General features: G+C 38.0%; 1 protein-coding gene across 2 annotated transcripts in view; it reads left to right on the top strand.

The window, feature by feature from the left end:
• Positions 1-15,615, top strand: part of LOC150087035 (tetratricopeptide repeat protein 37) — a 702,248-nt gene that overhangs the window by 478,851 nt on the left and 207,782 nt on the right. For both annotated transcript variants that reach the window (XM_090371768.1, XM_090371767.1), the window contains exon 31: positions 3,289-3,463. In XM_090371768.1, coding sequence (XP_090227894.1) covers positions 3,289-3,463 — 175 coding nt within the window. The remainder of the gene's footprint in view (positions 1-3,288; positions 3,464-15,615) is intronic.

Here is a 15,615-nt window from a genome sequence, read left to right as displayed (position 1 = left end):
GGTATGCTGCTCCAACTGGATCTAGAAAAGTTGGGAAAATGGGCTGGGAAGTGGCAACTGGAGTTTAACATTAACAAATGCAAAGTACTGCATATGTGTAACAATAACTGAAGAGAAACGTACCAACTGGGTGGTACTACAATCAGGGAAGTGGAAAGTGAAAAAGACCTGGGGGTAATTATCCAGCCAAATATGAAGTTTGCCATACAGTGCATATGGGTTGCCAGGGCAGTTCATGGAGTCTTGTCAATGATATATAGGAATTTTGCTAGCAGGGATAGGGAGGTGATTATTCCCTTGTACAGAGGGTACTAGGAAAGTTTTGCAATATGATGCAACAATGAATCACAGGAAGCTGCTTGTTGCTGCATGTTGAGACATGTTCATACGTGCATAGTAGCCACCACGCCAAGTCGATGGGCTCAGTTATTCATTAGTAGTGAGAGTGTAAAGTGCTTGCGATGGCATCGTGGTCACGAAATGAGATAAGGACAGTTTTGCGGTATAATTTTGTGCGTGGTTTAACCATAGACCAGTGCTTAGAAGAAATGACTCTTGCACTAGATGATGATTGTCCACATCGTACAACGATATTCAGGTGGTATAGAGAATTCCAAAGGGGAAATTTCACTCTGGAGGATTCTGAGAGGCCGGGAAGGCCACGAACGTCAGTTACGGAGGAAAACGTTACTGCTGTGAGGAAAATGCTTGACGAAAACAGGCGAGTGACCTACCAACAGATAGAGGATACTTTGGGCCTAAATGCACCAGCAATTCGTTCGATTCTGCAAGATCATTTGCACGTGAAGAAACTTTGTTCTCTCTGGGTGCCACATCAACTGACTGAAGAGCAGATGACACGACGTGTGACTTGGTGCCGGGAGATGTTAAAAAAGTTTGATAAGGGACAATCTCGGTATGCGAACAACATCGTGACAGGTGACGAGACTTGGCTGTACTATTACGATCTGCCGACCAAGGCTCAAAACAAAGTTTGGGTCTTTGATGATGACGCAGACCCGTAATTGTCAGAAAATCCCGATCTGTAAAGAAGAAAATGATAGTTGTATTTTTCAAATCGAGTGGAATTGTGGAACGTGTCGTTTTGGACACGCAGAAGACAGTCACAGCTAAGTGGTATACTGAACAATGCCTGCCTAAAGTCATTGGATCTATGAAGAACCTGCGGCCAAAGTCAAGAATGGACACCTGGTACCTCCATCACGAAATGCTTCAGCTCACCGCGCCAAAGCCTGCACCGAATATTTGACCACGACAGGACTGAAACTTCTCGAGCACCCTCCCTACAGCCCAGACCTTGCTCCCTGCGACTTTGCACTGTTCCCGCATGTGAAAATGAAGCTAAAAGGGAGGCGGTTTTCCAGTGATGAGGACCTTCTACGGGCTTGGGACAACGAGTGTGCTTTACTCCCTAGTGAAACTTGGCAGAACTGGTTTAAAGATTGGTTTCGGAGGATGGAGAGGTGTATTGAATGTAGAGGAAATTACTTTGAAAAAATTAAATAAACAAAGCTGTATTGCAAAACTTTCCTAGTACCCTTTGTATAAGGCAATGGTCAGGCCGCACCTTGAGTACTGTATACAGGTCTGGAGGCCTCATTTCAAGAAGGACGTAGAGCTACTGGAACGAGTACAGAGAAGGGCAACAAAGGTGATAATCACTTTGTATAAGGCAATGATCAGTACTGCATCATTACCTTGAGTACTGCATACAGGTCTGGAGGCATCATTTTAGGAAGGATGTAGAGTTGCAAAACAAGTACAAAGAAGGGAACAAGATTGGCAACAAGAAAGCCTTAAGTTCTGCAAATTGCAGCGCCTGGAGTAGGCACCTGTGAGGTGATCTGATTGAGGTGTATAAGGCCTTAAATGGGTTGAGCAAGCTTGAATGCTGATGGGATTCTTCATCTTGATCAAAGAACCTGAGGGGGCACAGTTTCAAATTGAGGAAAGATAGTTGTAGAATAGATGTGCGGAAATTTGCCCTTAGCCAGCGGGTAGTTGGTTGGTGGAACAGGCTTCCATCTTTTGTTGTGGAAGCAAATAGCCTAAATAAATTTAAGGCTGAGCTGGACAGGCATTTGGAAAGAATGGAGGGATGAAATGGGAGGTTTTTTTTTGGCTGATGTGGCATAAGCTTGCTTTCTTGCATCGTATGCCTCTACTAATGCTAATATTCTTATCAAAACAACTACGTTGTGAGGCTCCTCTGATCTGTTTGGTTGTGCTGTAGTATAAACAGGACATGTCTTCTCACTTTGTTGCAAGCATATCTTTTTATGGTAATTATGCATTTTACTAACAGCAGTGTGATGCAGTATTAGATTTCAAAAATCTCGTGAAAGCTAAGCCCCTCACCATATTTTTGAAATTTGTGGTTGCAAAATTTATGAAGTTCTTTGGTAATAATAATAATTGCATGGGATGTGTTGAGTGGAAACCCTGACATTAACAATCTAATGATGTTCCTGCAAAAGGCACAGCACTGTATAACCATGTAAAAGTTCTGTTTGTGTTCACTGGCTGATTTGCATGTTGTGCATGCTGAAAAACCTGGAATAACATGGGGAAACCCCAACTCTCTCTCTCTCTCTCTCTCTCTCTCTCTCTCTCTCTCTCTCTCTCTCTCTCTCTCTCTCTCTCTCTCTCTCTCTCTCTCTCTCTCTCTCTCTCTCTGCCAGAATTATTTAGCTACCTCAGTTAAGGATTTTTCTAGAAATTCCTTCATTTGTCAACAGGAGTCAAAGACCTCTCCAAGAAATTGGCATATGGCAAAGTATTTTCAGTTGTGCGAGCAAAATGAACAGCTCTGCTGTATATGTTGCCACAAAAAAATTTTGTTTTAGTGGGTACATCACTTGCCACTTTTCTTAGCATTAGGACTGTCAGTTGACGGAAGTTATAGGATTTTCACCTATAATTTGGATTCTTATAAATAAAGTGGAATTATTTTTTTAGCTGAAAAATATCCAGAAGAGTAGTCTTTATTTTATTTGGAGTTATTCAGTGAGGTCTCCTATAACTATAAAGAAATGTAAGTTTGTATTTTAATTGGATTTTTATTTCCACTATCATGTTCAGCATCTACTTGTATTTTTGTTACGTGCAGTAATTTGTTTATACTTTCTGTTTCATTGATTCCTCGCACAGTTGTAAGTATTTTGTCCTTTGAAAATAATGAAAAATACTTTGAATACTATTTGACTTGTACTCCCTGGTAATTAATAATGGACAAAATAATATTGAACCTCCTTTTTTTTTATTTAGCTCCAGACTCCAGCCACCATCAGTTCATGGTCTCCTGGCTCTCTGTGCTGTAGGATTGTTGCAGAAGGATACTAAACTCATAGTTGCAGCTCTGAAAGAAGTATTACCATTCAAATATCATCAAGTCCATGGGCCTGACGTAGCTTTTATTAGCTCTTCACATTTTTATCAGCAGGTTAGTATCAAATTATTTAAGGTTGAACAGGTATTGTAATGAAAGTTTCAAAATTATTCTTCTCAATTAACATCCAAATTACTGTTAACCTTCTAAGACATGTTTAGCTATTATGTTTTTTCTTTTCAATACTTAGTGCCATACTCACTTTAGTACTGTTACAGAATGATAAAAGAAACAATCTTATCATAAGTAAAATAAGTATTAAAAAAAAAAACATTCTACATGATGTAACCTACATTACTCTTTCTCTTTGGCAAGGCCAATTTTCATACATGTATCCTGCAGTTCTTTCTTTATATAATTATAATTAAATTGTAAAGAGTAAAGATGCACACAGTATTTAGTTTATTCAACCCTTTTAAAGCATTAATATCTCAATCAGGTTACCACACAAATCCTGTCAACTTGAATATTTTAATTTCTCTTCTTTTATAGCCTTTCCAATAGGTCCACATCTTGTGTAAAATTCAGTTTCCAAACCTCTCTGTGCAATTTTTAAGATATAGCCTGACAATTACTTTATACAGTGGAATGATGACCTCATTGTATCTAATAACAAAATTACTGTCATTAACCACCCTGCCAACCTTTGTATCACCTGCAAACTTAGACATTAAGGCTGATAATGCTTTCATCAGTGTAATTAATAAATATTGATAATTAATAAATATCAGCACTGAACCCTGGTGACTCCACTAATAACATTAGTCTAAGAAGAGCAGGGCATTGCTAACCACTCCATCTTCCCCCATTCAATCATCACTTTATCCATAACAGTAACTTTCCCTTAATGCAACAGTGTCAAAATTTTTTATGAAATCTAAGTACAATGCAGTTGCGATTTACACGGTCCTATTTTGCACGATTTTGAAATAATGTACCCTTATGATATAAGTAATAGTAATAAATGAACCCCAGGGGCTCATATCTGGTGAGGTGGGCTTGGCACACCCAGGGTCCTGAGCTGGATATCATCATTCTTCTCTTTCTTGGTGATTGCTTTCTATCTATCTATCTATCTATCTATCTCTCTCTCTCTCTCTCTCTCTCTCTCTCTCTCTCTCTCACACACACACACACACACACACACACACACACACACACACACACACACACACACACACACACACACACACACACAGGGTACTCGGGAATTTTTTTTTTTTTTTTTTTTTGTCCGGACCAGCATAAGCCTCAGGCTTCCTTGCACCATATGGCTAATAATAATAATCAATCTTATTATATGTGTAAAAATTAAAATAAATAATGTGCTATATGTTCATGCAGTCAAAAAAACCTTACAAAATTGACTGCCAACTCAAGAAATATTGGAGTGAGCAATATTTTAAAATTAGATTTAAAGTGAAAGCCCAGTGTTTTACATTTTTTTTTTTTTTTTTTTTATGTTCTTGTGAATATTTGTTAATTTAAAGTTTTTTTAATTTATAGGCTACCTGTATGTTTTTTTTTTTTTTTTTTTTTTACTGTACTTATATCTATATAAGTACAATTTAAAATTTTTCATGAAATTTATTTTTTCATTTGAATTTTTTATGAAAATTATTTTTTCTCATGCAGACATAAATTTTTGTTTCAAATTCATTTAATTTTAATTTATCTTAGTAAAATAAGCTGGAAAATTGTTACATTGGTGACTATTTATGCATTCACAAAACATATCCCCTCAAATTTTAATGTATTTATATGCGATAATGGGTCTTAATTTGTGTGAATTTTTGATTATGCATGCGTTAGGACTGAGATTTCCCGCAGTTTCACCACAGGTCTTCAGCTGCCTTATCAAGGAATTCAAAATAATAGCAAACTTTGCAGTCCACCTGTTATCTTATCTGCCTGAATATAAACCCCAGGGGCTCACATCTGGTGAGTATGGGCTTGGCACACCCAGGGTCCTGAGCTGGATATCATCATTCTTCTCTTTCTTGGTGATTTCCTTCTACTGCTCTCTCTCTCTCTCTCTCTCTCTCTCTAATCCAGAAAATTTTCTTTGTCTGGTGCAGCATAAGCCTCAGGCTTCCTTGCACCATATGGCAAATAATAAGACAAGGAGTCCCATCTAGTAAAATGTAACTGTAGAACTATATTTTCATAAACTTTCAGTTTTGAGTACATTCGAACCACTTGTTTTTGCAATTTCAACTGGTCTCTCTTTCTTACTTAACTTGATTAAAACATCCCTCTGTCAAAACATGCTTTTGAATGAGCTTATTTAGTATTAGTAGAACATATGATGCAAGAAAGCAAGCTTATAAAACATCAGCTGAAAAAAAAATCCCACATCGCCTGTATATCATTTAATATTTGCTGATGCTATCGAGGCAGTGTTAGGTGGGTCGGAAAACTGCTAGCTTGGGGGGAGACAAAGACCAATAGATTGACAGTAGCCACTGGCAGAGGTGAAAGAGATTCTTGCACTGCTTCTATTAGAATGAGCAGAAGCCTGAAAAACAAGATGCATGGTATTTCAGAGACTGCTGGGAGCCATTGCAGTACAAATAAACACATGGGTTGTGTTAGGGTAGCTAAGAATAGAAACAGGTGCAGGTATACTTGCGTGTACACCAATGCTAGGAGTTTAGTAAATAAATTTGATGAATTTGAGGTATTGCTCAAAACATCAAAGGCAGATATTGTTGGGATATCAGAGACGTGGTGTCACACAGATATAAGGGATGCAGAACTGCAATTTGGGGAGTACAACGTCTACAGAAAGGATAGACAGGATGGGAAGGGGGGAGGGGTTATGCTATTAGTTAAGAAACACATAAAAACCAAGGAAGTGAAGCCAGTCGACATCGCTGGACAGTGCAGTGTTGAGTCAGTTTGGTGTGACATAAGCATTGGGAGATCAAAATTGAGAGTAGGAGTGTGCTATAGGCCTAATGACTCTGATGAGTATAATAAGGAACTGTACAGGGAAATAGAGTGGGCCAGTAAATCAGAGAGTCTTATAATGGGAGATTTTAATTTCCCAGATATTGACTGGAATTTGGGGGCTGGTTACTCACACACTAGCAGGGCTTTTGTGGATTTATTGGATGATTGTTTTCTACATCAGCATGTTCGGGAGGCAACTAGAGGAAGTAATACTCTTGATTTGATTATCAGCAGTGATTCTTCATGCATTAAGAATCTGCAGATAAATGAACCACTAGGTGGCAGTGATCACAGTGTGCTGAAGTGGGATTTACTCAAAGAGGTAACTACCATTAGGGGTAAAGGGAAGGGTTATTGCTTCCGTAAAGGTGACTATGATGGACTGAGACAGTATTTAAATTCTATACAGTGGGACCAACTGATGATGTTACCAACAGCAAATTCAAAATGGGAAGTATTCAAAGAACTTATCTTGGAAGCTACTAGGCTTTACATACCAACTAAGAAATATTGTTCAAGATTTAGGCCAAAATGGATGTCAGATGAACTAATGAGGCATATGGCAGAGAAGAAAAATGCATGGGATACTTACAAATTAACACATGACACAGAAGCCTATGAAAGATACAAGTTGATATGCAACCAAGTTACAAAGGAGGTTAGGCAGGCGAAGGCAGATTACGAGAAATCCTTGGCAAGGGATGCAAAGAAAAACAGCAAAGAGTTCTTTACTTATGTAAACTCTAGAAGGAAGGGGATGAACCAGATTGGTCCACTTGATATTGATGGGTCAACTGTTGATGATCCTGCTCAGGTAGCTAACAAACTAAATGAATATTTTGCATCGACATTCACACATGAGGAGTTATTCAGCAAGGGGAATGCCAGAGGTGTATTCAACTCTAGCAGTCAGCTACAGAATCTTGAAATAACTGGGAGTAAAGTGGAGGAGAAACTGTTGAAGATAAATACAAGAAAGGCACCCGGGGTGGATGGGATCTATCCAGTTAATTAAAGGAGGCAGCAAAGGAGGTAAGCAAACCCTTAGCCATAATTATGAGAGCTTCCTTAGACTCAGGGGAGGTACCCATAGACTGGAAATGTGCAAATGTGACCCCAATTCACAAAGGAGGATCAAAGGCTGACACAAGTAATTATAGACCTGTGAGCTTAACTTCTGTTCCAGGAAAATTAATGGAGGCACTGGTTAAAGAAGCACTGCAGGATCATTTAGACAAGACTTCAGTTATAGCTCAGACACAGCATGGTTTTGTTAAGGGGAAGTCTTGCCTGACCAACTTGATTGGATACTATGATGCAGTCACAAAAGAACTGGATGCAGGGAATAACTTTGATATTATATACTTGGATCTTAGAAAGGCTTTTGATACTGTTGCACATGGAAGACTGCTACACAAATTGGAGCAGTGTGACATTGGAGGCAAATTGCTGCTATGGATAAAGGGGTGGTTGAGGGGGAGAAGACAGAGAGTGGTAATCAATGGACACTGCTCATCGTGGACTAATGTTATTAGTGGAGTCCCTCAGGGCTCAGTGTTGGGTCCATTATTGTTTTCTGTATTTATAAATGATATCGATGATGGTATATCAAGCTTAATGTCCAAGTTTGCAGATGATACAAAGGTTGGCAGGGTTGTCAAGGACACTACTGACACTATGCTGCTGCAACAGGATCTGGAAAGGTTAAGCAGGTGGGCTGAGAGGTGGCAAATGAAGTTTAACATTGACAAATGTAAAGTACTACACATGGGAAACAGCAACCCCAGAGCGACGTATCAACTCTGTGGTACTACACTGACAGTGGTAGAGAATGAAAGGGACTTGGGGGTAATTGTGCAGGCAGATATGAAGTTCTCTGAGCAGTGCAGACGGGCTGCAAGAGTAGCTCATGGAGTATTGTCAATGATATACAGGAATTTTTCCAGCAGGGATAAGGAGGTGATTATTCCATTGTATAAGGCAATGGTCAGGCCACACCTAGAGTACTGTATACAGGTCTGGAGGCCTCATTTCAAGAAGGATGTAAAGCTGCTGGAACGAGTACAGAGAAGGGCAACAAGAATAGTGAATGGAACAAAGGGGTGCTCTTACGAAGAAAGGCTTAAGTTTTGCAAATTACAGTGTCTGGAGACTAGGCACCAGCGAGGTGATCTGATAGAGGTGTATAAAGCCTTGAATGGTTTAAGCATGCTCAATGCTGATGGGATTCTTCCTCTAGCTCAGAAAAATCACCTGAGAGGGCATAAATTCAAATTGAGGAAAGACAGATGTAGGATAGACGTGCGGAAATTTGCCTTTAGCCAGCGGGTTGTTGGTTGGTGGAACAGACTGCCATCCCTTGTGGTGGAGGTTGATAGCCTAAATAAGTTTAAGGCTCAGCTGGACAGGTATTTTGAACGAACAGAGGGGTGAAGTGGAAGTGGTTTGTTTTTTTTTTTTTTTTTTTTTTTTTTTGGCTGATGCTGCATAAGCTTTCTTGCATCAAATGCCTCTACTAATGCTAATGCTAATATCCTCTGCAATGGTTTGTCTGGCTTCCTTGAATTTATTCAAACTACCCACTTCCACAACAACAGATGGAAGTTTGTTCCACTAATCCATCCCTCCTCTATTTGAATATGCCTGTCATGTGTGTAGTCTGAGCAGGAGAAAGAATGCCATCAGCATTGAACTTGCTCAATCCATCCAAAGCCACAAACACTTCAATCAGATTACCTCACAGGTAGCTAGTCTCCAGATGCTGCAGTTTGCAAAACTGGTAATACCACCCTTTGTTAACTTCACCAATCTCCTTGCTCTTCTCTGTACCCATTCCAGCAGATCTTCATCCTAAAATGATGCCTCTAGACCTGTATGCAGTAACTCAAGATGTGGCCTACCTATTGCCTCATAAAATAGGATTATACCTCCTTATTTTAAGCTAGTAAACTTCAATTCTTTAATATCTGAGCACCTGGACCTTAACTCCAAAACTGCTTAGCATTTATGTGCACATGTAATGAGCTATTAACCTTTGTTTTTATAACAACTATAGCTTAATTTTTTTAAATAAGCAATCTTTAACCTTTACATTTTAAGCATTAGGAGCATTAAGGTAATACCTTTGTCTTGACGTTTTTCTATTTAGCCTCACATCAAACTTTAAGAATTTTTATTGACTATTATTAAATTTAGACAATATTAACTATATTTAGTTAGAGTAAATTTGAGTACTTTATATTTTGTCTGAAAGTTTAAAAACAAAGTTTGCAAACTATAGTGATAAATTAATGATAATTCTTTCAAAAAAAAAAATCTCTTATCACATAACTTTAGCTTTAGATTCATAACATATAATAACATAAGCAATATAATTTAATACAAATTATGTCTATAACAATTTTATATAGATCTTTATTTAAAATTATTTATTATTATTTTCTTATTCCAATAATGGCTACAGGTTGATCATTCACCAAAGATTTAGGCTAAGTGGAAAAGCATACATCTTTCTAGTAATTTAAGCAAAATTGTGAAGAGATTAAGTTAGACCAAAAATCTGGTAGACTGACTGGCATATTTGTTTTTGGCATGCAATCACCAAAAACAAATTTTTGCCAAGGAAGATCACTGTCAGATTTCTGAGAAAATTCTTTAATATCTGAGCACCTGTGGACCTTAACTCCAAAACTGACTGAGGAAATCAGTCAGTTTGATCAAGACTGTGGAAATCAGTGCAAGAATAACTTATAACTTTTAGATGTATCTGGAGTAGGACCAGTGGTAGGATTCAGCTGGTTCATGTAAACCTTTTCCTAAAATTTTCTGAGTTCACTGAACCAGTCCCTAAAGGCTATTTCACACTGAATGGCATGCGAACTATGCTACTTTTGGTCTATGTTTGGTTTTTCTTTTTTTACTTTGAAACGGGGATGTAAAGTGATAGAGAACCGGTTTTTAAAATTTTTGATTCCCACCACTGAATAGGACTAATTATTCCTTCACCTCTTGTTGGACTGGATGAATGATTTTTCTTTATAGTTAGGGTGCTAATGACCACAATTTTGCAACTCTCAGCTATTGGGATGATAAAATCAAAAGAACCTAAAGATAATATTAGACACTGGGATTTCAGTTTGTTTTTGACACTCCTGATATTTTGCAAAGAGATATACAGGTAGGACCTGTTTTACGGCAAGGTTAGGTTCCAGCAAAACAGGGTCGTAAAACAGACCAAATTAAAATGTAATTGAATGAGATAGGTTCCAAAATTCTCAAAATTTTCCCAAGTATGTACTAATATTTCTGTTCTTTATAAATAATTAAATATTTTAAACATTTAATGCACTTGTTTTATTTATACTTATGCATAAAACAATTAAAATAAAATTTTAACTTACTTTGGTCCTGTAGAGTCATCGCTTCAGTATGTACTTACTTCACTGATATTTTATGTGACAATGGCATAATGGGGCAACATTAATGGGTGGTTCCTGGTTGAGGGTCATCGGGTTCTGAGGGTTCCTTTCCCTTCTTTGTCAAGAACTGTATTATTGACGTCTGGCATGACTTCCTACTTCTTTCTTCCAAAATGTTATAGTAGGGCTTCAACTACCACCTTGAAAGGTGGTAGATGACTTTCATCAACCGCCGGTGAAATACCACCGCTTTGCTTATTGGAGGCTTGAAGTAGTGAAATCCATGTTTAGTCTCTAGAGCAAAGTTTCCGGCATCCCCCTCCCCCCATACTTCTCCTTCAACCCACGCACGGTACTAAGTACTATAGGTTTTGATACCTTTCGTGTTTGGGGTTTTTCATAAAAAAAAAAAAAAAACATCATGTTGACACCTCTTTGGATGCCATGGCTACATTCCCAATCAGGATCATTATCACAAAGTTCATCAAATGCACTATGAATTTTGAAAGAGCACTCTGATTATGTTGTTTTTAATGTTCTGATTGGCTCCAACTCTTCCACTTGCAGGACTGTGACACTTCCTCCCAGGCAGAATCAATGTTTGTGATGGCATTCAGGATGTTATACGACTTCCAGTAGTCCCTCACAGTTATATCAGGCTGCACAGCCTCAACAATCCCTTTGAAAGTCGTATGCAAATAATAAACCTTAAAGGTCGCAATTACACCCTGGTCCATTGGTTGCAAAAGTGAAGTTGTGTTGGGAGGCAAATACACAACCTCAACTTCCAAATGGTCATTGTGGATTTCTTGGAGGTTGGCTGGGTGTCCTGGGGCATTGTCCAGCACCAACATGACTTTGGGAGTCAAGCCATTTGCTGCACAAAACTGAGCAACCTCTGAACAAAAGTACGAGGTGTACCATTCGCTAAAAATTGTCTGAGTCACCCACACTCTTTTTGTTAGAGTGCCAAAACACAGGAAGTCGGGTCTTCACTATGCCCTTCATTACACGAGGCATCTCTGAATGGTACACGAACATCGGTTTGAGTTTAAATGTTCCCGATGCATTGCCACCCAGAAGAAATGTCAACTAATCTTTTGCAACATTGAAACAGGGGAAGACCTCTCCTCACAGGCAATGTACTTCCTACTTGGCAATTTTTTCCAATAAAGCCCCATTTCGTCCACATTAAAAACTAAATCAAGGTGGTAGTTGCCTTCGTCTATCAAGCGTTTAAATTCGGAAGGTCTTCTGCGACTGCAACGTCAGCACTAGCAGCCTCGCAAGACGCTTTCACATTTTGAATTTTAGAATGGTTTTTAAACTGATGAAACCACCCTTTGCCAGCCGTAAATGTTTTAGTGCTACCAGACTCCTCACATATTTTATCAAATAACAACTTAGCCTTCTCCAGAGTTACCGCCTGTGTAACAGGAATGTTATTTTGTTCATATCGTCAACCCATAACACTAACAATTTCTCCATTTTTTCCATTGTCTCACAGCGTGAATAAGTTGCTCTGGAGGATGGCATATTTGTTATTCCTGGGTGTATGCGCTTTATTTTATCAACATTGTTCATAATTGTTGATTCGGTACAAGGCGCTAAACTTAATGCCTTACATCCGACCGACACTCACCAGACTCCACGCAACGAATCACATCCATTTTCTCCTTAATTGTTAGTGTTTATGCTCTTTTTTTGGGCTCCTCCCAGCACAGACACTGCCCTACGCTTAGAGCTCATGGTTACACAAAAATTATTAATGAGAAATAGCACTATAATAACAATTTGTTAACAATTGAGGGAAAATTCACAACAAAACCAACATGGTGCATGGAACATAAACAATTCCAGGCGTCGCTATCATTCCATCCACAAAAAACCACGAAACACAAAAGAAACGCCTAGTGCGTGTTTGTACTCACAGGCGTTGCTGCGATGTGTTACTGAGTTGCGATTTTTTTTTTTTTTTTTTGTTATTTTCAATTTTTTCAGGTAATATTTTGAAACAGTCATTTAATGTGAAACATCATAAAATGGGACCTACCTGTATAGTTTTACATGAGATGTGACTGATTACATGTAACATGACTGTTTTTATATTTAGTGTATAGTTTGGTTTTATACAAATGACTGGAACTGGTTTTTGAGGTAGTTGTACTGAGAGGTAATTCTGACAGGAATAGGAAGTATCCTTGTTTATCAGTTGGAAGCGAGCTCACATCACTTGAATAATTGGAGTACTGATTTCTGTGCCAAATTGGGGGTAAAACGAACAGTCTAGCTCAGGTTCTCTTCCTGCCTTGTTTTCTTCCTCTGAACATTTTTTAAATCTTTACATCACTGAGTTTCTTGAAGGATATTGAGTCAGGCCTGAATTTTGTTTTAATAAAAGCAGATAGTCCCTGTTATTAAACAAAAGCATCATTACATAAAGACTAGAGGCAGTGAATTTTCAACATTGGTAGCAATGAATGCTGCTGTTGTTGTGGGGTAAACAAGAGAATGGAATACATATTGACTGAGTTAAGCTCGGTGTGTGTGTAGGGTAGTGTTTTGAGAAGGTACTAAACTTGGCTTTTACTATTACAGATCAATAAATATATCCACACAGATTAGCATTAGTGAACATGGATTAAACTGTAAGAGCTGGTTGTCTTCAGCCAGTATGCCCCCCCCCCCCTCCAGGGGGACATACTGGCTGAAGTATACTGGCATTACTATATCAAAATCAATGTAAACTCTGCATTGCATCAGTATTGCAATTAAGATTCTCTGGAACCAAACCTAATCTCAATTGGAGCATCTTTGGCAAGACATATAACTCTATAAATTATGTATATGTCTTTCCATGTACCTTCCTATTGATTTCAAAATGCAATTTTCACAATTAATTTTTATCATAAATTAACTCCCAGCAGTGATGGCACTCCCAGTTGTCACAAAAATGATCTGAGGCACCTGACAGGTGCCCATTTTCTTTTTTAATTTTTGGAAAGCGTTTTATTTTTTAATTCTTCTCAAACAGTACCAATATTTCATCTTTTCTTAATGTGGATTACTTATATTATGTAACATTTTAAATTTAAAAAATATTAAAATTTTTAAAAAATAAGGGTGTCTTGCAGCTTTTATTTTCAAAAAACAAATAAATATTAATTCTGCTGAAAATTACAAAAATGTATTAGACTTAAAATAGAAGCATGTCTCTTGGTCTGTTCCATTTTCCAATTTAAAAAACCATTAAGTGCATTAAATTTCAAACTGCACATGCTCATATATTTTTGTTGATTGTATACATAAATATTAATTAATTTACAAATATTAATATTAATATAATATCTCTCTATACATTAAAAAAAGATTTCCTCCTAGTGATATTTATTCAAGCCAATAGGAGAAAGAGGGTGGGGCAATTACATCACTACAAATGCGCAGTTAAATAATTACATAGGTCATTTCCTGATTAGATTTCGATCAGTGCATTATAATGTTAATATATTAGTACAATGTTGTTATTATACAAGTAATAACAAAACTATACAAATATTTACAAAAAACTAAAATATTTATAAAATACTAAACTATTTTTTAATTTTTTTTATGTGAACCCCAAACACGAGAGGTATTAGAACCTATAGTACGTAGTACCGTGCTTGGGTTGGAGGTTGAGAAGACGAAAGAAGATATTTGTTGACATTGGACTTGAACTTCTGTAGATTGTAATTTTCAGGAAATACGTATGAAGGAAGGTTGTTTCAGAAAACGGCAGTCGAATGAATAAATGAGGAAGATGAAAAGTTGGTTCTGTGGGTTTGAAGTCGGACAGTAAATGGATGTTGGCTGGTGGCAGCATGGGTTCGGACAGTTTTGAAAGAGAGAGCGGGAATTATAGAAGCCAATTCAGAAGAACAGTGCCCATGGAAGTATCTGTAGAAGAGGCATGCAGCAGAAACAGTACGTCTATGAGAAAGCGAGTGGAGAGACTCTGTTAGAGATGAATCATTAATTAACCTAACTGCCCTCTTCTGAATGGAATCAAGAAGCCTGAGAGAGGTTTTGGGGGCACCACCCCAGATGTGGGAACAATATTCCATGGTAGGGCGGATTTGCGATTTATACAGAGTGAACAGCTGTTTGGAAGAAAAGTAACGCTGAGAGCGAAAGAGAAAACCAAGTTTTTTAGATGCAGAGGAAGCAATATTTGTAATGTGCTTGTGCCAAGAGAGATTAGAAGTCAGGGTAATCCCCAAAAGAAATATATCATTTTGCCTAGAAATCGGAGTGTCACTAAAGATAAGCATAGGAGCTGAAGAATCCTTTTTTGCGAGATATAAGACAAGACTGAGTTTTAGAAGGATTGAAATCAACTAAGTTGTCTTTGCCCCACTGGAAAATTACCTGAAGATCGGCATTTAAGGAATTGGTAGCAGATTTTCAAGAGGTTGAAGCTGATTGAGCAGGACAAGGTTTCTCAAAATGGAAAGTAGAATGCAATGTGCTATCATCGGCAAAACTATGGATAGGATTTCCAGTCAATGGAAGAAGGTCATTAATATACAAGAGGAAAAGAGTGGGGGAAAGAACTGAACCTTGGGGGACACCGGCATTAGTGGAGAAGTTAGAAGACAGAGGGCCATCTACCATCACCCTCAGTGAGCGATCAGAGAGAAAACTGGATAACCAATTACTAAAAACAGTTGGCAAACCATAAGATGGAAGCTTGTTTAGAAGACCTTTATGCCAAACACGGTCAAAAGCCTTTGAGATGTCAAGAGCAACTACTTGAGTTTCAGGCCCCGGGTGCCAAGCGTTTCCGTGGCCAAG

The sequence above is a fragment of the Mastigoproctus giganteus genome, chromosome 4, assembly GCF_048544385.1.
Source record: "Mastigoproctus giganteus isolate SK-2022 chromosome 4, ASM4854438v1, whole genome shotgun sequence".
Taxonomy (NCBI): domain Eukaryota; kingdom Metazoa; phylum Arthropoda; class Arachnida; order Uropygi; family Thelyphonidae; genus Mastigoproctus; species Mastigoproctus giganteus.
This window is presented reverse-complemented; position numbering and strand designations above follow the sequence as displayed.